The 27,384-nt window shown below is 38.2% G+C and overlaps 1 protein-coding gene across 3 annotated transcripts in view; it reads left to right on the top strand.

The window, feature by feature from the left end:
* Positions 1 to 27,384, top strand: part of LOC130229819 (disks large homolog 4) — a 275,300-nt gene that overhangs the window by 120,035 nt on the left and 127,881 nt on the right. For all 3 annotated transcript variants that reach the window (XM_056458812.1, XM_056458813.1, XM_056458811.1), the window contains exon 2: positions 22,606 to 22,767. In XM_056458812.1, coding sequence (XP_056314787.1) covers positions 22,606 to 22,767 — 162 coding nt within the window. The remainder of the gene's footprint in view (positions 1 to 22,605; positions 22,768 to 27,384) is intronic.

Below are 27,384 nucleotides of genomic sequence, written 5' to 3'. Positions count from 1 at the left end.
GTACGAATTCAGTTGTATGATTTTAAAAAGGAGGCGTGGCACCTAACCCCACCCCTAAACCCAACCGTCATTGGGGGATGAGCAAATCGTATCAAGTTGTACGAATTAGATCGTACGAATTCATACGAATTAGCCACTAAATCAAAAAGTTACGAATTGCCGTGAGATTGTGTTGGAAAAAGTGGTACGGTACGGTTTGGTTCGGTACGCCTTTTGACAGTGGAAACGGCCATAAAAGCGTACCGAACCATACCGTACCGTACCATTTAGAGGAAACGGGATTATATAGGCAAAGAATGCCAATTTGAAAAAGCTCAAATGTAAGATAATGAATAATAAACTAATAAAAAACAAATGCAATGTGCAATAAAGGCCTAATATGAAGTCATTTTTGATTTAGGGAATCAATCAAATATCAGTCAATACATTTTTTTTTTTTGCTTTATTAAGAAGAACCAGCATAGAACAAAATCACTTCACATTCCTTATCAAGGAGGATTAAAAGAGAAAAGAAAATAATAATAATTAAATAACATAATTATCAATTTACATACAAATATACATGTTTTCAAATTGGGCGGCACGGTGACACAGTGGTTAACACTGTCGCCTCTGGGTGCTCTGGTTTCCCCCACAGTCCAAACACATGCGCTATAGATGAATTGAATAAACTAAATTGGCTGTAGTGTATGAGTGTGTGTGTGAATGCGAGAGCATATGGGTGTTTCCCAGTACTGGGTTGCAGCTGGAAGGGCATCCGCTATGTAAAGCATATGCTGGAATAGTTAGCGGTTCATTCCGCTGTGGCCACCCCCATAAATAAGGGACTAAGCCAAAGGAAAATTAATGAATGAATGATTTTTAGCAGACAGAAAAGAAGAATATGATTATAAAGAGAACAAGCAGGCAGCAGAGAACAGCGTGAGACTGAACAACACACTCAAGTGATCATCATATAGTGCTCTGATATGTTGTCTCATATTGATTATATCGATAGAGCCTATAGAGTTTCTACAGAAAGTCTTCATCCTCATCAATTATGCATCATTATGATGTGTTGCAAAGTCTGTTTAAAGCATATTTACCAACAGCTCTGAACAGCAAGGCTCATTTCTGCAGGCCCTTTTACTTTCACTGCCAACATCTTCAATGTTCCACCTCAAAACAGTACAAATGTTGTTTCGCAATGAGTTTTTCAACAAAAACACACGACTGGACAATGAATAACAGAGCTTACTTTTTTTTTTTTATATTTACAGTATTTTCTTAATGTTTCATTCATGCTAAAAAGGTCTTAAATTATTTTTATGACCAAAAAAATCATAATAACAATGTACACTCACCGGCCACTTTATTAGGTACACCTTACTAGTACAGGGTTGGACCCCCTTTCAGAACTGCCTTAATCCTTCGTGGCATAGATTCAACCAGGTACCTGATGTGGTCTTCTGCTGCTGTAGCCCATTCGCCTCAAGGTTGGACGTGTTGTGCGTTCAGAGATGCTCTTCTGCAAACCTCGGTTGTAACGAGTGCTTATTTGAGTTACTGTTGCCTTTCTATCAGCTGGAACCAGTCTGGCCATTCTCCTCTGACCTCTGGCATCAACAAGGCATTTGCGCCCACAGAACTACCGCTCACTGGATATTTTCTCTTTTTTGGACCATTCTCTGAAAACCCTAGAGATGGTTGTCCGTGAAAATCCCAGTAGATCAGCAGTTTCTGAAATACTCAGACCAGCCCGCCTGGCACCAACAACTATGCCACATTCAAAGTCACTTAAATCCCCTTTCTTCCTCATTCTGATGCTGGATTTGAAATGCAGCAGGTTGTCTTGACCATGCCTACATGCATTGAGGTGCTGCAATGTGATTGGCTGATTAGAAATTTGCGTTAACAAGCAGCTGGACAGAGCTGTACCTAACAAAGTGGCCGGCTAGTGTATGAGGATATTTTACAGATACATAAGTTATCTATTATACATGTATTTATTTACTTAGGATCAATAGTTTACACCATTGGAACAATTGCAGTTGAAGGCAAAATGATTAGCCCTCCTTTATATAGCCCTTTCAATATATAAGTACTTTTTATCAGAGCAAGAAAAATTCCCCCAGTTTTTCGTTATTTGGATGAACGCAATCTTACACACCACCATGTAGGATTTAGACAGAATCCAAAGAAAGGCAGAACTTACTTTTTTAAATATTTACCATATCTGTCACCACAGCGGAATGAACTGCCAACTTATCCAGCCGATGTTTTACACAGCGGATGCCTTTCCAGCTGTAACTCATCTCTGGGAAACATCCATACACACTCATACACTACGGACAATTTAGCCTACCCAATCCACCTGTACCGCATGTCTTTGGACTGTGGGGTAAACCGGAGCACCCAGAGGAACATGCAAACTCCACACAAAAATGCCAACTGACTGTTTCTGTGCGTTTCTGACCAAGCTGGTATATCTGTATTCACAGCACTTATAAAATACACTAAATACCCTGATTACCTATAGTATACTTTGGCTGGGATTCTGAAGTGTGCATCTAATGGACATGTTACTATCCCATGAGGCTATCAGAGTGGATTTGTGAATGGCAGTGAAGTGACATTGGTACTAGGTCACAACATATAAGGCGAAGAAATCCTGTAGGCTTACTCTTAATGAGCCACGGATATATTGTAGATAGCAGAAAATGTGAAAATCTAGTTCTTTAACTGATGTTTAGTCTTTCTCTCTCACTTTGCAAATTTCAATTCATAATCAGATTGTTAATGCCTTTTACAACAGTAAATGTCAGCAAAATAATCTGCTTTGTGTTTTTTTTTCTTTCTTTGTTTTCTTTATTTTAGTTTTCTTATTTATTTTTTATTTAATTGTATCTATTTATTATTTATTGTATTTGTATTATTATTTTTTTGTTTTATTTATTATTTTTATTTACTTAATTTTTTTCATTTTTTTACATTTTTACTTTTTAATTAAATTTGTATTTATTGTTAATTATTATTTTTATTTATTATTTAATTTTATTCATTATTATTTATTTAAAGTATTGATTTATTTTTACATTTTTATTAATTTTTTTACATTTTTACATGTTTAATTTTTACTTTTTAATTTAATTGTTATTTATTATTATTATTATTTTTATTTATTATTTTTAATTTATTTATTATAATTTTATTAAATTTTTTTATTTAAAATGTATTTTAACTTTTATTTTAACTCTTATTTTTTTATTATTATTTGTCATTTTATTAGCTATTTATATTTTCATTATTATTATTTTACTTTTATTTTTATTTAATTAATTAAAAAAAATCTTTTTACAGATTTGTTGTGTGTTATTATCATAAACTGTATGTTTATTATTGTATTTTTGTTTACTATTTTAATTATTTATTATTAATTATTTGAATAATTTATTTTTTATTTAATTAATTAATTAATTTATTTTCATTTTTATTCATGATTTTTTAATAAAAAAATATAATTTAATTTTAATAATTTTTTTTGTTTTATTTGCTATTTTTATTTGTTATTGTTTTATTTATTTTTCTTTTAAATTTTTATTTATTAATTAATTTATTTTTAAATCTTCTTATTTTTAATTTTAAAATTAAATTTTTATTCAATTTTTAATCATAATTTTTTTAAGTACATTTTTATTTATTTTTTACATTTTTTATTTTAACTTTTTAATAAAATTTTTATTTATTATTATTTTTATTTATTATTTTTATTTTATTTATTATATAATAATTTTTTTTATTTAAGAAAATATTTTAACTTTTAACTTTTATTTTTATTTATAATTATTGATCATTTTATTTGCTATTCATATTTTCATTATTATTATTTTACTTTTATTCTTATTTGATTTACTTTTCTTTTTTTTGTTTTTTGCAGATTTGAAGTGTGTTATTATCACATACGGTATGTTAAGTCCAATCTTTGATCACTGTTAGCATTTGAGCTTTTTGGACAAAAGTGGCTTTTAAGCACACACACACACACACACTCACACAGACACAAACTTGTACAGCTATCCTTATTGGGACTTCTCATAGCTGTAAGGATGTTTATATTGTACATATTTAAATTCGATCCCCTTAGCCCCAACCATCCCCCTAAACCCAAGGCTTCGGAAACAATCTGCATTTTACATGTTCAAAATACTTAATTCTGCGTGATTTATGAGCAGTTTTCTTCATGGGGACAAATAAAGAAAAGGTCAAAAAGGACTAGTATTGCTATACTTGTGGGGACATATGGACATTTCGTCCCCACAACGTATGAAAAACAAGGCAAACACACACACAGAGAGAAAGCAGAATCAGGATTTCACAAAGAGTCTCCATGAATAATGAATGATGTTGGATGAATTTCTTACTGCCTGTCTATCTCTCTGTCTGCCAGTGTTCAGATTCCAGTATAAAGGCCATATGTACGCCCAGTGTTAGTATAAACGGGTGTTTATGTTAACAAAGAAATCAAAATCACAATGAAGGTTTATACATCTAGAAAGCCATGGTTAAACAGTGCAATAGAGGAGATACAGGAGACAAAATCCACTGTTAGTGTTTACCTAACAAGACAGATCTTTCTTTAGCCGCATTGTTCTTCTCAATGACATATGCTGTAATTTCGGCTTTATTAAAAACAAGCATTGAACATTAAGTAACGTCTATCCTACCTCACCCATAATAACCCAAAAAGAAAGATCTACCAATCAAAGCATTGTGCAAATCACATAGAATTACATCATGGTTTATAGTTATAAAATATTATGTGGTAATGTTTAATATTACATCCCAATGTAGGAAATGCTGTACATTATCTTTCAACTTACTAGTTTCTATATGCTTGATATCAGATACAGGTAGAACACAAGAAAGCGTCAAAGGCTTCTCTTTAATACATGTTTTTGCAATATTGATTAATGCGGCAGTCACTGACGTGTACATTTTTTAAAACTCTTACTCTGCGAAAACAACCGCCTGGGTGTACTTTATACCGTTTATTACATGCCACAAAACATAAAAAGTAGACAATAAATGCAATGCTCTAAGCTATAATAGTTTATTATTTTTTCATCAAATGCAAAGCTGACAGAACCTAAAACAACTAATAGAGCAGTGTTTCCTCTAGGATATTTTTTAGCTGTTGCTGCAGACTCTGTTAGGCCTTTTACACAGATCTACAAACTACCTGTGACGTTGTTTCATTGACAAATGTCGTAAGCGCAGTATTACAAGTCGAGATTGCATTTATGTGGTACGAGCATGCAAATCTCTTTGCTTGCCCGCCAATTTCCTCTGTTCGTGCACAAAACTTCTTGCGCGCCCTCAAATGCACACTGCTCACGTGCAGATTTTCATGTGCGCTCTCAAATAAATGCTGCTGAAGTGCGATTTACTGCGTTTATGTAACGAGTATGTCTATAACATGTATTAGATTTGCTAGGAATATTTGCGAATGTCTCCAATAGACCTACAGAGCGGCATTATTGCGTCCTGAAGTAAAGTGAAACAGTTATAAACTCCAGCAAGATTAATTCATTGTGTGCAGAGCTGTAGACCTTTATCTATAAATAAAATATAATTATGGAAACTGTGTTTGTCATAACTGAAAGCTACGTCATGTTTGCTGGTATCAAGCATCACGCACCTGTCGGTCAGTCAGTCAGTCAGCACATCACCTTAAAGGGTTAAACAAATAACGCACAGCACTACTATGGTTACAGAAAAGTTTGCACTGTTATATTTCACTTAAGTTTTAATACGTTTTAGTGCGATTATCACCCGCTATTTAAAAAACGTCTGAACGTTTTGAATGAGAAGCTGTAATGTAGCCGTAGCTGGATGAATTTTTGTGTGGCGCCCCGCCATGGAAGAATAAATGTAGCGGAAATCGTTTATGGCCGTTTCCACCGTCAAAAGGTACCTGAAGGTGAACCGTACCGTACCGTATCACTTTTTGGGTGCCCTTTCGAAAGGGTACCTAACACAACAAAAGTACCAAAAGGCAGAGCCAGACTTGCAGTTGAACGCTATTGATTTACAGAGACACGTCACTCGCTTGTGCAACAAGCCAGGAGAATGAAAATAAAGGAACCTCCATTTTTAAATACACAGCCGAGACATTACACCGTAATAATATATACATATAATAACGAGCCACGGTTGACCCAAACTCAAACAAACCATGTCGTCGTCTTGATGAAGAGCCACAAAGTCAAGAAGAAGAGCAGAATCTTCCCTGTGCCCTGTAGTTTTTTTCATGGTCATCTAAAGCACGAGTGGTTCTGCTTTCTCGCTTGCACTCGCGTGCTCGTCTATATTTGAAATAGCGAACTTCTTGAGCTGATGATAATAATTTGTGCGTAATTATTGAAGTGCTTCTGACATCCGATCCTTTCAGAAACAAACAAACGCAAGAATTAAGTGTGAAAAATCAAAGGAGAAGCCGGAAAAAATAAAGGAACAAATGATTCTTTCAGCAACCTAAAACGTGAACAAACTGCCATGTTTAACTATTGTCATCACCTTTTGGACTATTATGAACTGACGGATGGAAGATGGAATGACGACATTACTCTCTAACAGGAGGTTACATGTGCTGCTGAAGATTAAAGACACAGATGAGAGGTTTGCACTGACTGTAGGCTATATTCTGTGTTGTTTTTGAACCCAAATAAGGACTAAGTGTATGCTGTGTGTAGTTTATCTGTAATTGGTAACATATCGGAGACTGTAAGGGTCTGTTTGTGTTCACATATGTTGCATTTATTTATTTATTTTATATAATCGCAGACTTTACAGTTGGCTGTTTCGCACTGTCATTGATCTGCAGTTACAATCAAATCATGTTCATAAAAAGGTTAGTAATAAACATTTATACTTAAGTATTTATGTGTATAAAGCATCTGTTTTGTGAGAAGTGCTTCTCATATGATATGTGAACGACCCGTACAGCTTTACTTTGACATTTCCTCGAGCGAGAATGACGTCGACTGAAAATTTGTCGTACACCATTTCCACCAAAAGAGTGCCATTGGTACCCTTTTAGCAGCGGAAACGCAAGCCTGATAAAGGTGAATCGTACCATACCGTAATGTACCACTCAGTGGAAACGAGCCACAACCTGCACATTATTCAGTCACAAGATGGTGCCAAAGAGTCAAAAACATAAAGCTGGCAGATGCGAAACTGGCTAAGTAAAAAAAACATCCTACATATTATTAATTCACAACATGACAACCAAACAGACAAAAACAGTCAAAAACTGCGCTGTGACAGACATGCAGACAAATGAAAATGGATGTATGAATATATGGATGCGAATGTATTCACTGACAGTCAAAGTTAATCGAAGTTCACAAATGAGCCTGTGTTATTTAGCTGTTGTTATCTGGGAATAACATACCTTACAGTGTCACGACTGACCAATCAGAATCAAGTATTCCAGACAGCCATTTAATAATATTCAAGAATGTTTTGTGAATATCCCATAGGCTCTACAAATAGCATTTAACATAATGATAAGAATGTGCAGTGAAATCTAGACTGTGTATAAAGGTGGACGGACGATCATTAATCACTGACTGAGGAGGTTGTGCTGCATTACATATTTCCTGAACCCCTGATCTGCTAGTTTGGAGAAGAAATGTAATGTAAGCCAAGCCTCAGAGGGGTTTCAGGGTCTTGGTGTCAAATGCTACACTTTCTCTTGCTCCTTTGGGAATTACATGTGAAAAACTAAAGAAAAAACACCTTTTCAGCAGCTGTATTTTTCCGTCTCTGAAACCCACAGCTATTAAAATATTTATTTATTATTATTATTATTTTTATCATTTTTCTTTTTCTTTATTATTTTTTCTCTTTTTTTCTTATTTTTTTTTTACATTTTTTATTTTTACTTATTAAATTTGCATTTATTATTATTTTTTATTTATTATTTTTATTTGATTTATTATTGTTAATTTTAATTATTAATGTTTTTTTTACATTTTTTATTTTTACTTATTAAATTTGCATTTATTATTATTTTTTATATGTATTTATTATTTTATTTGATTTATTATTGTTTATTTTAATTATTTATTTATTTTTTTTTTACATTTTTTATTTTTACTTTTTCAATGAAATTTTTATTTATTATTATTTTATTTGTTTTTTATTTTATTTATTATTATTTATTTATTATTTTTATTTTCATTTTTATTTATTTTTATGTTTTTACATTTTTTAATTTGTACTTTTTTCATTTTTATTTATTATTTATTTATTATTATTATTTTTATGATTTTTCTTTTTTCTTTTTCTTTACTATTTTGTCAAATTTTTTCTTTTTTTCTTTTTACTTATTAAATTTGCATTTATTATTATTTTTTATGTTTATTTATTATTTTTATTTGATTTATTATTGTTTATTTTAATTATTTTTTATTTATTTTTAAATTTTTTAATTTTTACTTTTTCAATTAAATTTTTATTTATTATTATTTTATGATTTTTTAATTTTATTTATTATTATTTATTTATTTATTTTCATTTTTATTTATTTGTATGTTTTTAATTTTTTTAATGTGTACTTTTTTCATTTTTATTTTTCATTTATTTATTATTATAATTTTTTCCTTTTTTCTTTGCAGATTTGTTGTGTATTATTACACTGTATGTTGAATCCAATGTTTGATTACAGCTAGCATTTAAGTTTTTTGGACATAAATGACTTCTAAGCGTGCACACACACACACACACACACACACACATCTTTATACAGCTATCCTTATTAAAACTTCTCATAGCTGTAAGGATGTTTATACTGTACATACACCCCCCTACCCCAACCATCCCCCTAAACCCAACTCACGGCTATTTTAAGAACGTAACAACCGTCCACTGTCATGATGTAGACTGATGTAGAAACAAGCGAGTGATCAGAGATGAGTCACAGCAGTTTTATAAAGACAGCTATGAAGATTTGTGTTTTAGAAACTCTCAGATAGACGTCTGACCATCTGTGCTGAACTGTGGTCCACTTCGCAGGCTATTCTGGCCAAGAACCACCTACTTAAACAGGAAGAGAGAGATAGAGAGAGAGTCTGGCTGACAAGTGGCTTTTCACAGTTTGTTTCAGATTGTGCACAGTTTTATCTAATCACTGACACCTCAATAATGTGCAGCGTGGAAAAAGCTAATTGGGATGGTTTAATAACAGCAGTGTTGTTCTATTCATGAACATACAAACATCTATGAGTAATAACATGTCCAAATGTGTGTACATTGGGAAATATAAAATATAATGTACTGTTGAGTACAAATTTATTAGCACTGTCACTTCACAGCAAGAAGTTCGCTTGTTCGAGTCCCGGCTGGGCCAGTTGTCATTTCTGTGTGGAGTTTGCATGCTCCGGTTTCCCCCACAGTCCAAACACATGCACTAAAGGTAAATTAAATAAACTAAATTGGCCATAGATTGTAAATGAGCATGTGAATGAGTGTGTATGAATGTTTCCCAGTGCTGGGTTGTAGCTGGAAGGCCATCCGCTGCGTAAAACAAATGCTGGATAAGTTGGTGGTTCATTCCACTGTGGCGACCCCACAATAATAAATGGACTAAGCCGAAAAAAAAATGTATGAATGAATGAATGAATGAATTACAGGGGTTTGTGGGGGATTGACCCCCTCTAATTAATGCTTGATCCTCCTGAAGGACGTCAAAACAAGGTGTATGGGATGTCAGCACTTTAATAGTGAGAAATAGTTCAAGCCGATCTGTATTTTGATTAAAATAAGATTACTATAAAATATACATTTGGCCACCCCTATAATGGTTCATACCACTGAGAATCCAGATCCAATTGGTCTATGCGAGAAAAAAAACACTCAACAGTTTGAAACCGGCAAATCTAGAGCGCCGATAGACATCGCAAGTGTTTACAAGACACTTTTAGGTAAATTGGTATCAACATATAGCCTAAAATACAGAATAATTAGATGCACAATTTCTATAGTTTGACCTCCAGTAACCTCTGAAATAACTAATCGGAGGATACTGTAGGTCAGACACTAAATATCCCTCAAAACACTGAACAATCATTCGTTCATTTTCTTTTCTATGTAGTCCCGTTATTAAGCAGAAGTCGCCACAGCGAAATGAACCACCAAATTATCCAGTATATGTTTTACGTAGCAGATGCCCTTCCAGCTGCAACCCAACACTGGGAAACACCCATACACTAAGGACAATTTAGCTTATTCAATTCACCTATAGCGCATGTGTTTGGACTGTGGGGGAAACTTAAGCACCCAGAGGAAACCCATGTCAACACGGGCAGAACATGCAAACTTCACACAGAAATACCACCTGACCCAGCTGGGACTTGAACCAGCGACCTTCTTGCTGTGAGGTGATCATGCTAACCACTGCACCACCATGACGCCCCAAACACTGAACACTTAAATACATTTTATTAATAAATTAGAAGTAATTTAAATAAATACTAAAATGACTGAAACTAATGACAAACTACAGTAACGTTACCGAAAAAGTTGACCCCCCTGATTGTCAATGCATAATTCGCACTCTGATTTTTATATTGATTTTTGTTTTATTTTGATTAAACACGTTGTTTATGGGCAATATATGAGATATCGTTGTACAGAAAATATATTAATAAGTCTACGTTCTTGTCTCTGGGATAATTAATAAATAAAAATGAGCAGAATTTGAGATTTATCAATACCAAACGAGCATTTTTAAGTCAAAAGGATGATTGACTATCACACAGAGTCTCTCTCTCTCTCTCTCTCTCTTTTGGGATTTAAGTATAGTAAATTAAAGAAGTATAAATGTCAATTAATACATGTCCTTTTCTTCAGCTTAGTCCCTTATTTATCAGGGGTCGCCACAGCGAAATGAACCATCAACTATTCCAGCATATGTTTTACACAGTGGACCAAATGTCCCCACAAGTACAGCAATACTAGTAAATCTTGGCCTTTTTTGTGACAATTTTTTCGTTCCCATGATAAAAATGGCTCATAAATCACACAGAATAAAGTACTTTGAATATATATAACTGTTTGTGATGGTGTGTGTGTGTGTGTGTGTGTATAATTGTACAATGTTCCTCCTAACAGATTGGATGTCCACTGGTGTTAGTTTCCCACGTATTGTATTGCCTGTTTATTGCCATTTTAAATGAGTTACTGTAAATGCTATTTATCATAAACGGTGGAGTTTGGTAATCACAGAGAAAACCTTCTTGAACTGTAGTGTATTTACTTAGTAATTTAGGCACCCTATTGTGACATTTACACGAAAAACAGCTGTGTATTTTGTATTTTCCTAACAATCAATTCAATTCAAGTCCTCTTCCACCTGTAAACACATATGTTAGTTCACAGAAGTAGAAGAGGTCGTGAATTGTGATTAATTGCCGTAATGTGTTGTGTTGTGTCTTCATTTCATCTTTACATTAGAGTTTTTGCAGTCGTCTGTTCCCGTGTTCTCTCTCAGTAATGGTGGTGCTGCTGGCTCATTGTAATGTGATCTTGCTGACTGTTACCTCCCTTTACCTCCACTTTCTCCATACTTTTCTCATTCCTGCTCAAACTGAAGTCTCTTGATACTGTACAAATAAACCTGCAAGTCTGTTTAGTTTTATTCTGTTATACCTATATATATATATATATATATATATATATATATATATATATATATATATATATATATATATATATAAGGGGTGTCAAAATTAATTGTTTCTTCGGTGCACCATGATGTAGATGGGGACAATTTAATATCGGTTCAGTAATAGATCATAACTGGTTATTATGTACTGACGTCAATTTTCTCCTGTCCTGTTTCTCGATGTCGCAGTAGAGTACTATGGTGAAGGAGGCGAGGGCGAGTGAATAAACGCTTCTACTACTTAAAAGGTAGATAATTATGCACAATTCAACTGCTTGTGAGTTTGCTGGAAAGTCTTTCACTGACACTGAAGAAGGCACAGCACACGAGCTGCTATTTCACTACTAGGGAGAAATGCTGTAAAACTCTGACTCTGCCTCTCTCTCTTTCTCACTTTGGACATTTGACCCGCTGGCCTGTTTATGAGGTAACTTTTCATCTCCTCTTGGCTGTTAAAGCGATACTTGTGGATCCAGACATGAGTGTGCCTAAGGTGCACTCGTGTCTATTATGGATTACCTGTGATAACCTGTTATGCACATACTGTAGAGTGCATAAAGAGCATGGTCACTGGTCTCACGGTTCAATTCAGTTCGGACGATTATCATGCCATTGATTCGGTTTAATTCGCTATCTCGGTGAGTCACGGTGCATTGACGATGCTTTCCATATATAATTATATTTTTTCTTCACAACACAAGATTTAAAAAAATTTTTTAAATCTATAAATATATTAATATGTGTATATTATTTGTAATATAATTTTGTCCTTTAAAATAAACAGTAAGAGATATGAACTGTAGCTTTAATTTTGCCTGCTCAAAGATAACACTCTCTTTGCATGTTTCAAACAAAACTCCAATACATGCACAGAAGACAACATGAACATTTACAGCAAATAAACTCATGTAAATATTATCCCGCTTGCTTTTTGAGCGCTGTCAAGCGAGGTCTTACATCCCTGTGATTCACCCTATGAAGCGATGTTCACCGAAGGCAGGAAGAACAGCCGCGGTTACAAGCTATATGCGCATAATATGCGATTATCACAGGTAATCCATAATAGACACGGTGGAGAAAACTCGCATATGAGGCATATGAAAAGTTACCTCACGAACACGCCAGTGGGTCAAATGTCCAAACTGAGAGAGAGGCAGAGATGGATTTACAGCATTTATAACTAGTAGTGAAATAGCAGCTCGTGTGCTGTGCCTTCTTCAGTATCAGTGAAAGACTTTCCAGCAAACTCACAAGCAGTTGAATTGTGCATAATTATTTACCTTTTAAGTAGTAGGAGCGTTTATTCACTCGCCCTCGCCTCCTTCACCATAGTACTCTACTGCGACATCGAGAAACAGGACAGGAGAAAATTAACGTCAGTATGTAATAACCGGTTATGATCTATTACTGAACTGATATCGAATTGTCCCCATCTGCATCGCGGTGCACCAAAGAAGCAATTAATTTTGACACCCCTAGAAGACATGCACAGTAAAAAAATTCACAGCAGTTTTCATATTCTGTGATTTATGTTTTTTTCCCCTATTTATTTATGCTGTTGAATTGCATTATGGGATTTTGATCCTTCTTCCGACAATGTTTAACCTTGAAAGGTTCAAAGAATTGACTTCTATTAACATTTTTAATAGTGTAAAGCAGGGGTCACCAAACTTGTTCCTGGAGGGCCGGTGTCCTGCAGATTTTAGCTCCAACTCTAATCAAACACTCCTGACCAAGCTAATCAAGGTCTTACCAGGTATTCTTGAAACAATCAAGCAGGTGTGTTGAGGCAAGGTGGAGCTAAACCCTGCAGGGACACCGGCCCTCCAGGACCGTGATTGGTGACCCCTGGTGTAAAGTGATATATTGTCTGTGTTGCTGTTGTATATTACGCTACAGAAACCTTATAATAAGCTGCCTGGACATTTTCCGTTATTTTACAGACCTATTTCTCAATATATTATTTCTTATACATTCAAACGACTAAAATGTCAGCTAAAGTCACTTTGTTAAACTGTAGAGTTGAATTTTCAACATCAAAAGTAAACAGAGCAGAGATAAACATCCCATAATGCAATGCACAACCGCAAATAAACAATAAACACTTGTGAATCACAAAATACAGAAACTGTTCAGTGTTTCCTCTGGGATTTTTCCAGCTGTTGTCACGGATTGGCCAGGCTCTTCCACCAGCATCACGCAACGATCACCGTCACCTGAGTTTTAACCACGCACAGCTGCACCCAATTACTTCCATTCACTATATAAGCACACACCTCACTTCAGTCAGTGTCCGGTCTCGTTCCAACGAAGCGGACTCCTAGCGAGTACCTCCTGGTAGTCACTAGCGCATTGATCTAATCTCTTGAACTTACCTGCTCTCTGTTTTGTTCCAGTCTGTCCAGTGTTCCCGGTGTCCTGTCTGTATTGAGTGTGTCTTCAGTCTGTCTTCCCCGCAAGCCCTCTGGTGTGTGCATTCGGTCTCCCTCAGTGTCTGTCATCCATCCTGCTCCGAAGAAGGAATATCTGCTCAACCATACAACAGTCACATCCCCTTTGTTATCCTTGTCTGCTCCTCTGCTGTAATAAACATCTTTCATTATATACTCACCTAACTTGTCCGTCTGCTTCCCTAACAGAAGACCGGACCTTACAACAATACAGCATGAGCACTTCTTCACCGTCCACCCACTCATCCAGTCCCATGGCTCGACCAGCGCCCTACTCTGGCGGGGCGGAGGAGTGCAATGGCTTTCTATTACAATGTTCTCTGATATTCACAATGCAACCAGATTTATACCCCACAGATCGGTCCAAAATTGCCTTCATCATCTCCCTTCTCTCTGGGTCGGCTCTCAGGTGGGCTGAGACCATCTGGCAGCAAGCTGGGCCGGTAACCAATTCCATTCATAACTTTACCACATATTTCAAGGAGGTCTTTGGTCGTACAGATGGAGAAGTAGCAGCCGGAGAACAACTATATCATCTTAAGCAGGGAGCCATGTCCACCCAGGACTATGCGCTCCGGTTTCGGACTCTGGCTGCTGCTAGTGGATGGAATGAGCGATCTCTCCTAACAACCTACCGGCTCGGGTTGGAGCCCAACCTGAGGTTACAGCTGGCAGCCCTCGACGATACTATGGGGTTGGAAAAATTCATCCAACACTCACTTCGATGTTCTGATCGTCTGAAGGTCTACCAGCATGATCTCCCATCTATCTCACAAGCACTCCTTCGTCCGCCAGAGCCAGTCGTCCCTCCAGAACCAGAACCTATGATTGTCGAGTCTGGTAGACTTACGATTACTGAGCGACAGAGGAGGCTGACCCGGGGTCTGTGTATGTACTGTGGTGCCGAAGGACATGTCAGGCTGGACTGTCCCATTCGTCCAGTACGTTCATTGGTGAGTGTGTTCAGTTCTCCCGTTGAAAAAATGCACCCTCTCACCACCAATGTTCAGTTAACTGCCCATTCTGTCTCTATTTCAGTCACGGCCCTCATCGACTCCGGGTCAGCCGGAAATTTCATCTCGCACGCCCTCTGTCGCCGCCTCCAGCTCCACACCGAAGCCTCGACGCACGTCTACCAGATTCAACCTATAACCACCGATATCCATTCCCAGGCACGTATCCATCGTAAATGTGAACCCGTCACCCTCAGAGTAGGGTTACTTCATAAGGAAGAAATTCAATTTCTGGTTCTGGAGGGAGCATCAATGGACATCATCTTAGGGCGCCCGTGGCTGGTGAAGCATGATCCCATCCTCTCTTGGGGCACCGGAGAAATCAAAAGATGGGGTAAAGAATGCGTCTCCAGCTGTTTTCCTGACCTACCCTTGCAGATCCAGAGACCCATAAATGTCTATGTCACGTCTGTCGAAAGTCCAGTTGAGAAACAATCCATCCAGATCCCGAAGATCTACTCCTCATACGAGGACGTATTTTGCCCCAAGAGAGCTTCCCAGCTACCTCCACATCGGCCATGGGACTGCGCCATTGACCTGCTTCCTGATGCTCCTATGCCCAGAGGTAGGATCTACCCGTTGTCCCTTCCAGAAACTAAGGCCATGGAGGAGTACATTCAGGAGGCTCTGAGTCAGGGGTATATTCGCCAGTCCACGTCACCCGCTGCTTCAAGCTTCTTCTTCATGGCCAAGAAGGATGGAGGGCTGCGGCCATGTATAGATTACCGAGTTCTAAACCAAGGCACCATCAAGTTCAGGTACCCACTTCCTCTCGTCCCTGCGGCCCTGGAACAACTCCGATCTGCCCGGATATTCACTAAGTTGGACCTCCGCAGCGCCTACAATCTGGTACGAATACGCGAGGGGGACGAATGGAAGACGGCGTTTGTGACCCCTACTGGACACTACGAATATCTGGTCATGCCCTATGGTCTGGTCAACGCCCCCTCCGTATTCCAGAACTTCATACACGAAGTCCTCCGGGAGTTCCTCCATATCTCCGTCATTGTCTATATTGATGATATCCTGATTTACTCCCGGAGTGAGGCCGAACATCGCCACCACGTTGCGGAGGTCCTACAAACCCTACGGAACCATAAACTGTACCTCAAGGCTGAGAAGTGCTCATTTCACTTACCATCTGTCCAGTTCCTCGGATACATCATTGACCGAAAAGGGGTTCGCATGGACGAGGGGAAGGTCACTTCCGTCATCTCCTGGCCTGAACCAAAAACCATCAAAGAACTCCAACGATTCCTAGGGTTTGCCAATTTCTATCGCCGTTTCATCAACAATTACAGTCTTATCACCGCTCCACTTACCAACCTCCTAAAGAATAAACCCAAAACACTATCCTGGTCACCCGAAGCGGCCGCAGCCTTCCAAAGACTCAAGAAGTCCTTCACGCAGGCTCCACTCCTGACTCACCCCAATCCCGACTTACCTTTCGTGGTCGAGGTGGATGCATCGACCACCGGAGTAGGAGCCATCTTGTCCCAGCTCCATGGGAATCCCTCACTACTCCATCCATGCGCCTACTTCTCCCGTAAGCTCAGCCCGGCGGAAAAGAACTATGACATCGGGAACCGGGAACTTCTAGCCATCAAGCTCGCCCTGGAGGAGTGGCGACACTGGTTGGAGGGAGCTAAACACCCATTCCAGGTGATTACCGACCATAAAAACTTACAATACCTGAAAGAGGCGAAAAGACTCTGTCCTCGTCAAGCCCGGTGGTCCTTATTCTTCTCCAGATTTCAGTTCTCCATATCATATCGACCAGGATCCAAAAACATCCGGGCGGATGCACTCTCCAGAATCCATGACCAACAAGAAACAAGTGAGACCCCGGCCAACATTCTCCCAGATCAGATCACTGTCTGTCCCATCACCTGGTCTGCTCCAACAGTTGTCGCCACCCCAGGGTCCAGAACTCCGCCGGGCTGTCCCCCCCAATCGACGCTTCATCCCTGAAAATCAACGGGTAGATCTCATTCACTCCAGTCATACCTCTCTGGGCACAGGGCATCCCGGGGCCAACAACACCCTCTCGCTGCTATCCCAACGCTTCTGGTGGCCGAACATGGCGAGGGATGTGAGGAGATACATCCAAGGCTGTAAAGAATGTGCCATGTCAAAGAGTCCTCGTCATCTACCTGCAGGAAAACTCCATCCCTTGCCCATCCCAAACCGCCCCTGGTCACACCTAGGAGTTGACTTCATGACAGACCTCCCATCGTCTGAAGGTAATACTTGCATATTAGTCATTGTAGATCGATTTTCCAAATTCTGTCGTCTGATTCCTCTGAAGGGTCTACCTACAGCCCTAGAAACCGCTGAGAACCTATTTAACCATGTCTTTCGATGTTTTGGGCTACCTGAAGACATAGTCTCGGACCGAGGACCCCAATTCATCTCCAGACTATGGAAAGCCTTTTTTAGACTCCTAGGTGTGACCGTCAGCCTCTCGTCTGGCTATCACCCACAGACCAACGGCCAGACTGAGAGGAAAATTCAAGAAGTGGGGCGGTTCCTCAGGACCTTCTGTCACGGTCATCAGAACTCCTGGAGCCAGTTTCTGGGCTGGGCGGAATACGCCCAGAATTCCCTGCGGCAACCTACCACCGGACTTACGCCATTCCAGTGTATTCTGGGCTTCCAACCTCCACTCTTTCCCTGGGATGGCGAACCTTCTGACGTCCCCGCAGTGGATTACTGGTTCCGGGAGAGCGAGAGGGTCTGGGACGATGCTCATCACCATCTCCAGAGGGCAGTTCGCCGAGCCAAGGAGGTGTCAGACAAGAAGAGGATTCCTGGACCTGCCTATGCTCCGGGGCAGAAAGTTTGGCTCTCCACCAGAGACATCCGCTTGCGACTGCCCTCCCGGAAACTTAGTCCCAGATTTGTTGGTCCCTTCACCATCCTGGAACAGGTCAACCCAGTCACCTATAAGTTACAGCTACCACCACAATACAGAATTCACCCCACATTCCACGTGTCACTCCTCAAACCCTTTCACGACCCTCTGATTCCTTCCACAGAGCCTGGCCATGAAGAGGAACCCCCTCTCCCACTGATTTCAGAAGAAGGGTCCATATACAAGGTCAAGGACATTCTACGGTCCCGACGTCGTGGTGGTCATCTGGAATACCTCGTAGACTGGGAAGGATATGGTCCAGAAGAGAGGTCTTGGGTCCCCAGATCCGATATATTAGATCCCGCACTCATGGAGGAGTTCCACTCCAATCACCCCGAGTTCCCAGCACCTCGTGGACGAGGTAGACCACCACGGCGTCGACGGTCTAGGCCCTCAGGAGCGGGCCCTGGGGAGGGGGGTAATGTCACGGATTGGCCAGGCTCTTCCACCAGCATCACGCAACGATCACCGTCACCTGAGTTTTAACCACGCACAGCTGCACCCAATTACTTCCATTCACTATATAAGCACACACCTCACTTCAGTCAGTGTCCGGTCTCGTTCCAACGAAGCGGACTCCTAGCGAGTACCTCCTGGTAGTCACTAGCGCATTGATCTAATCTCTTGAACTTACCTGCTCTCTGTTTTGTTCCAGTCTGTCCAGTGTTCCCGGTGTCCTGTCTGTATTGAGTGTGTCTTCAGTCTGTCTTCCCCGCAAGCCCTCTGGTGTGTGCATTCGGTCTCCCTCAGTGTCTGTCATCCATCCTGCTCCGAAGAAGGAATATCTGCTCAACCATACAACAGTCACATCCCCTTTGTTATCCTTGTCTGCTCCTCTGCTGTAATAAACATCTTTCATTATATACTCACCTAACTTGTCCGTCTGCTTCCCTAACAGCTGTGGTGGCAGGCCTTTTTTACACAGATCGACCAATTACCTGTAGCATTATTTCAATGACAGATGTCGTGAGCGCAGTATTAGAAGTCGAGATTGCATTTATGTAATAGCCTACAGCATGCGGATCTCTTTGCTTGCGCCGATTTCCTCTGCTCGTGCACAAAACTTCTTGCACGCCCCCTCAAATATAAGCCACTTTAAGAGCGCGCAGATCTACTTGTGCGCTCTCAAATAAACGCTGCTGAGGTGCGATTTAGTGCGTTTATGTAACGAGTATGTCTCCAGCATTTATTAGATTTGCTTGGAATATTTATGAATGCCTCCGGTATTAATGCGTCCTGGAAAGTAAAACGGCTATACGTCGTGTTTGCTGGCCTCACGCATCACACACCTGTCACAGTCAGCCAGTCAGTAAGTCAACACGTAACCTTAAAGGGTTAAACAAATGACGCACAGCACTACTACGGTTACAGAAAAGTTTGCGCTGTTATAATTCACTTACCTTTTAATACGTTTTGGTGCGATTATAACCCGCTATTAAAAAAAAAAATCACCTGAATGTTTTGAATGTAGCCGTGGCGGGATGAATCTTGGCGCGGCGCCCCGCCATGGATGTAGCGGAAACCATGCTGTTCATTAACATAAATTTGGACAGTGTGAGCAGAGAGAATATATTACAACCTTTACAGTCTATTTTAATACTAATATTTATAAAACGTGACTTAAAATTGTAATAGATTTATTTTAAAAGTAACTTTACCCTTTGCTTGAACTTTGCTTGCGGTGGACTGAAATCCAGCAATCGTTCCTCACTTTCTGTATATAATCAAATGTTAAAACAGATGATTTTAATAATACTAAGAGGAACAGTGTGAACCTGAAAATCAGCAGAACGTGAGTCTTTTATATCTAAAATCATTCATCACAGATTTGGCATTAGAAATAACACCATTAAGTGCTACAGAATTACTATTAGCTTACTATCTTCCATTAATGCTTGATTTCTTTCCATAAACGCAGGATTACAAAGCATCATCTGCAATGTGTGCGGTTTAGCAGAGAATCCACAGTCAAATGAACTAAACAAAAACTGAGACAGAATATTCATTTATTTCTAAGGTGTTTTTAGTCCAGTGATCCTGTTTTATCTGTCCATGTCATTTGCTCCCATCATTAAAGCAGAGGCGATGATGATGAAGTAGGTGTTGATGTTTTTTTTAGCGTTCTTGTGTTGATGTATTAATCTGTTACAAAATAAAGAGGCAAAATAGTAGAAAACTAGTCATTTTGCAAGCAGGCTTTTAATAAAAAAATCTTGTAGCTGTATGTTTTTAGTGCAATAATGTCTTATATGTTGAAATACGAGGGAAAATTCGATCAGTTCATTTTATTTATAGGTTATTTATACATTTAAAAGTATTAAAATCTTTGTTTATTGTTATTATTTATACATTTATAAGTATTAAAATCATTTGTTTACAAAAATTATATACAGAAAGTGTATTTTTTTTATTTTTAACTTTATGTGTATTTATATAGCGCATTTATTGTGTATGGCCATACACCCAAAGCACTTTACAATCATGAGGGGGGTTTCTCAACACCACCAGGAGTGTGCAGCATCCGCTTGAATGATGCGACAGCAGCCACAGCACAATGGCGCCAGTGCGCTCACCACACACCAGCTATGGGGGAGTGGAGAGACAGTGATAGAGCCAATTTGGTGGATGGGGATGATTGGGAGGCCATCATGGTAAGATGGAGGGAATTTGAACAGGACACCAGGGTTACACCCCTACTCTTTTCGAGTGCCATGTGATTTTTAATGACCACAGAGAGTCAGGACCTTGGTTTAACAATCTTATCCGAAAGATGGCACTCACTGATAGTGTCCCCTTCACTTTACTGGGGCATTAGGACTCACACAGACCACAGGTTGGGCTCCCCCTGCTGGCCACACTAATATCACTTCCAACAGCATCCTAATTTTCCCATGAGGTCTCTCACACAGGTACTGACCAGGCTCAGCCCTGCTTAGCTTCAGTGAGTAACTGGTCTTGCTGCAGGGTGATATGGCTGTGAATAGTGAGGAACAGTTGCTGGATTTCAGTCCACCGCAAGCAAAGTTCAAGCTAAATGTTGTGTAAAGCTACTTTTAAAAGTGTTATATTACAATCTTATTCATATAAAGAAAGGAACTGTGTTAAGTGGCACGAATCCTTCATATTCAGGCTTTCAAACAGCGTTCAGCGTCTTGAAGGTTTATATTATTTGAGTTGTAGTTGTTATAAATGTTGTAATGTCTCAATCCAGCTGGTGTTCGCCTTTGCGTGAGCTTTGATTGTAGGAAATCTTCTGATCTTTAATTTATCTCCTACAGCAGACGGAAGAGACTTGAGCTTGAAAGAGATGAAAAGCAGATGAATCAGTTTACTCTGCAAAACCTTCTTGTGGGTCATGTAGCATATCCAGCCAAATAAATCATCATCTTCTTTATTTTGTTGTTGCTTTTGTAGAAATTAGGTTCAGCTTCTTTTTGATGTGCATATGAAACCTATAATGCAAATCCGCAGAATATAGGTTGATGTACAAGTGGAAGTCAGAATATTAGCCACCCTGTATATTTTCGTTCTCGATTTCTGTTTAACGGAGAGAGGATTTGTTCAATACATTTCTAAAACATGATAGTTTTATTAACTCATTTCTAATAACTGATTTCTTTTAGCTTTGCCATGATGACAGTAAATAATATGTGACTAGATATTTTTCAGGATACTAGTATTCAGCTTAAAGTGACATTTAAAGGCTGAACTAGGTTAATAAGGCAAGTCATTGTACAGTGTAATAATGGTTTGTTATGTAGCAGGGTGTTCGCAGGGTCTTAACAAGTCCTAAAATGTCTTAAATTTTAGGATTAAAGTGTTAAATTCACAGAAATATTGTCTTGTAGGTCTTAAATACCTTTAATCAGGTCCTAATTTGAAAATTGTTTTAGGAATATTTCCCAATATAATCCGATACCCATCCAATCACCAACAATCTATTTAAAAAAATATTATATATATAAATATATATATATATATATATATATATATATATATATATATATATATATATATATATATATATATATATATATATATATATATATATATATATATATATATATGCCTCACTGGTTCGAGTCTCAGCTGGGTCAGTTGGCGTTTCTGTGTTGAGTTTGCATGTTCTCCCTGCATTCGTGTGGGTTTCCTCCGGGTGCACCGGTTTCCCCCACAGTCCAAAGACATGCGATACAGGTGAATTGGGTAGGCTAAATTGTCCGTAGTGTATGAGTGTGAATGTGTGTGTGGATGTTTCCCAGTGATGGGTTGTGGCTGGAAGGGAATCCGCTGCGTAAAAACGTGCTGGATAAGTTGGCAGTTCATTCCGCTGTGGTGACCCCAGATTAATAAAGGGACTAAGCCGAAAAAATGAATGAATGAATATATATATATATATATATATATATATATATATATATATATATATATATATATATATATATATATATATATATATAAAAATATAATTGTGCTAATAATTGTGACTTCACCTGTATATTTTTCTTTGTGTTGTAGAAATATCGGTATCAGGATGAAGAGACTCCGCCCCTGGAGCACAGCCCCGCCCACCTGGCTCACAGCAAGAGCGCAGAGATGCTGCACACCAGCGATAAGAACCTGGCGGCCATGGACTCCATGCACAGTTACGCTCCTCACACGCACATCTCACCAATAAAGGTATGTATAATTATATAAACACACTTTATAGAGAAGATTGGGTTGTTAATATTGTTTGCGTTTCTCAGAGAAAAGACCCTGAAATCAAAAAATGAACTAGTGGACCCTTATTGAAATCTGATACATATATGACTTACAAGTTTATATTTGGATTTCACAGATATAAAATGTTCAAGATAGGCTCCCTCTGAAAACATAGCCCTATATACATTTCTGGAGATCGTGAACTATATAGCCAGAGGTCTGTTTGGCTGCATTTTGTCTTTAAGTGAAGTTTCACAAACTAATTTCGAGAGGAGCACGTGATATGATTGACTGTAGCTGGCCACCCATCTACATTTATTAGTCAGCCAATCAGATTAACCCCAACTCACTATAGGTATAGCCTAGCTAGAAGTACTCTCTTATCTTCGTTTTCCGAAGAAACCCCCCATCCACCCCTTCTCCTCCTTTCCTCCTTTACCACGGGGAGCTCTCGAGAACCACCTGATCTCGTACTCCCCTCACATGCTCTATGGACCAGGCGGGAGCCCTGGGCCCAACTATCTCCAAGCTCAGGGTTCTCTCCCGGGACAGCATGCCAAACCTGCTAACAGTTGTCAAACAATATCTAAGTGTGAACTCTTGAAAACTAACGCTACGTGGCCATAGTCATGGGATGATAACCGTGTTCAAGGTATACCGCGGTTTGGAAAAGTCAAGGTTTTAAAACAGTCAAAAATTTCTGCTATACAATTTCTAAGGTATGAATAAGATTTTTATTTACTTTTTATTTTGTTGTTTTTTAGGACAAAAGTATCTCCAGCAGAAAAGATCGAAACAAAAAATCTGTGTTTTTTAAAACAAGAAGTCAATAATTCATTATGACATGTTTACTGCTCCAAAATATTTCAAATGTTTCCCAAATTAAAATATATTGTGTTCAAAGGGGGAAAAAGGGTTTATTTTTACCCAGACATTTAAAAAGAATATATTTTAGAGCAGTAATACCGAGATACCGTGATACCGAGGTTATCATACCGTCAGAATCATATACCGGCCCATGCCTACATGTCCGTATGACGCCGTTCCATTTCGCGCTACCAGCTGACAGCCTACCTCCGTATGGATGGCTTTCCTGCTGTTACCAGTTTGACGAGTAGCTCGCCCTATACGTCAGCGGACTTGAGATGCAGAGGGGAGTTGACCATGGCGACGGGGTTTGAGTCCGGCAGAAAAACCAGAAAGTGGGTAAAACCAAAACAGAAGCCAAAAAATAAAATAAACAAGTAAATAACGGTGAGAATGTGATATAATTAAGCGTAAATAAACGTAATATAAGCATAAAATAAGCATAATCTAGAGGTCTTTGCCTTTCTTATAAGCCACTTCTGATACCAAATGATTAACTAGAAGTCAAGTTATTATGTGTTGTTCCTAAAACTTGGATAGACGACAAGACTTTTGTCAGGTAGTGTGTATATAAGTTTTAATTTTAATTCAGTTATTTCACTGTTGTTTATTTATTTATTTATTTTTAATACAGTTGTGTACATATATGTCATATAATAACTATGGTAATTTTCTTTTTAATAAATGTATTGTTTATTTATTGACAAATTAATTTTAACAACTGTATTTTGGTAAGCAAAACTGCACAAGCTCACACACACACACACGCACACACTGTATGCTATGATACATGTTCACAACCATTCTCCACTTGACGTCTTGCTGTTGTCTTTGTCAAAGTGTTCATTTGCTTGGAGTGTTGTCTACAAAGTCAATCCACTTGATGATGATGATGATGATGATGTGTGTGTGTATGTGCTCTACTGCACTATATTTCTCAGTGCCAGCCCTGTTTCTTTCTCCACCTGTCTTACTGTCTCTGTCTGACCTCTGTCTGAGTGTTCACTTCCTGCTGCTTTGCCTGTTCCCTCTGCCTTCAATAGGTGTGTGTGTGTGTGTGTGTATTCTGTGTGCGGAGGCTGATCAAACCCTCCCAAATACTCAGATTTTGCCGCCTCCACTGACTCTACATAGACACACTTGTGCATAAACACGCATACACAGAGAGACAAACACACACCATACTGACACACAATATACTTTCCACGTTTAGACTGACCTTGTAAATATTTTAACACGCATGAGGAACACTAGCCACTATTTGTGAATAATCATATCATCATACACACCAGATGATGAGCAATAATTCATGTGCAGGAGAGACACAGGTAGACCATATGCTGTTATTCATGGGTCTTAGTGGTCGACTAATATGTTTGGTGTAGGAGGTCTTTAGCATGATGCTCATTTCCATGCTTGTGTATGTGTGTGTGTGAAGGGCGTTTGGCTGGACATGAAGGTCAGAAAGCAGGCAACTCCTCCTTTCCCTCTCTCTTTCTCTCTCTCTCTCTCTCTCTCTCTGTGTGTGTGTGTGTGTCTGTGGTACCATCTGTCTACATGTGAAACACAACACACAAACATCCACATATTACCATAGGATGCCTTAACTGCACTGCTTTCATGATATTTACAGTATGAGGACGTTACAAAGAAATCTGATCATTAAAATCATTAATCAGGGTAAATGTCTGATTGAAAACTATTTATAATATATATTAAAAATATGTTCTGTATTATAATAAGTAGAATAGAGCTATAATTGAATGAATTAATGCTACATTTTGAAATCAGTGTATTTGTTACTCCTGCTCATTAAAAATGAATAGGGCAGTAACATTTACATGTACATTTCCTCCTAGTTTTTGTACGCTATGTGTTTATATAACATGGTTCTGTACAGTGAATGTACACTCTCCGGCCACTTTATTAGGTACACCTGTCCAACTGCTCGATCAGCCAATCACATGGCAGCAACTCAATGCATTTAGGCATGTAGACATGGTCAAGACGATCTGCTGCAGTTCAAAGCGAGCATCAGAATGGGGAAGAAAGGGGATTTAAGTGACTTTGGACGTGGCATGGTTGTTGTTACCAGACGGGCTGGTCTGAGTATTTCAGAAACAGCTGATCTACTGGGATTTTCACGCACAACCATCTCTAGGGTTTACAGAGAATGGCCCGACAACAGAAAATATCCAGTGAGCAGCAATTCTGTGGGCGCAAATGCCTTGTTGATACCAGAGGTCAGAGGAGAATGGCCAGACTGGTTCCAGCTGATAGAAAGGCAACAGTAACTCAAGTAACCACTCGTTACAACTGAGGTCTGCAGAAGAGCATCTCTGTAAGCACAACACGTCCAACCTTGAGGCAGATGGGCTACAGCAGCAGAAGACCACACCGGGTGCCACTCCTGTCAGCTAAGAACAGCAAACTGAGGCTACAATTCACGGAGGCTGATATAATATATTATTACCTAAAAGATCAGTTTTATAGCTTAACGTTATATATTACCACTTAAATGATTCATATTGGTACCTTAAATTATATATTATCACCTAAAGGATCCATTTTGTAGCTTAAAGTTATATATTAGCACTTAAATTATCCATATTTAGACCTTAAAGTTATATATTTGTAACCTAAACGATCAATATTAGTAACTTAAATAATATATTATTACCTAAAGGACCAATTATGTATCTTAAAGTTATATATCAGTACTTAAGTGAGCCATATTTGTACCTTAAAGTTATATATTATTACCTAAATGATCCATATTGTACCCTTAAGTTATATATAATAGTATCCCATGGATACATATTGGTACCATAAATGATACAGTACTACCTAAAGGTTCAATTTTGTAGCTTAAAGTTATATCTTACCACGTAAATGATCCATAATTGTACCTAAATATTAGTACCTCAAGGATCCATATTGGTACATTGAAGTTATACATACCTAAAGGATTCATATTATACCTTTAAGTTATAAATTAAAACCTCAAGAATCAATATTGGTACCTTAAAGTTATTTATTTATAGTTAAAGGATCCATATTTTTACTATAAAGTTATATATTAGTACCTAAAGGATTCATTTTGTACCTAAATGATTTATATTGTACCTTAAAGTTATATATTAGTACCTCAAGGATCCATATTGGTAAGCTATATATTAGTACCTGAAGAATCAATATTGGTACCTTAAAACTATATATTAGTAACTGAAGAATCAATATTGGTACGTTAAAGCTATATATTAGTATCTCAAGGATCTATATTGGTACCTTAAAGCTATATATTAGTACCTCAAGAATCCATATTGGTAAGCTATATATTAGTACCTGAAGAATCAATATTGGTACCTTAAAACTACATATTAGTACCTCAAGGATCCATATTGGTACCTTGAAGTTATTTATTTATAGCTAAAGGATCCATATTTTTGCCATAAAGTTATATATTAGTACCTAAAGGATTCATTTTATACTTTAAAATTATATATTTGTACCTCAAGGGTCCACATTGGTATCTTAAAGTTATATATTAGTACCTAAAGAATTCATATTATTCCTTAAAGTTATATATTAGAGCCTCAAGCATCCACATTGGTACCTTAAATTATTTAAAGCATCCATATTTTTACCATTAAGTTATATATTAGTACCTAAAGGATTCATTTTGCACCTTAAAGTTGTATATTAGTACCTCAGGGATCCATATTA

Source organism: Danio aesculapii, chromosome 5, assembly GCF_903798145.1.
Source record: "Danio aesculapii chromosome 5, fDanAes4.1, whole genome shotgun sequence".
Classification (NCBI taxonomy): Eukaryota; Metazoa; Chordata; class Actinopteri; order Cypriniformes; family Danionidae; genus Danio; species Danio aesculapii.
The sequence above is the reverse complement of the archived record's forward strand: the minus strand, read 5'-3'. Positions and strand labels throughout refer to the sequence as shown.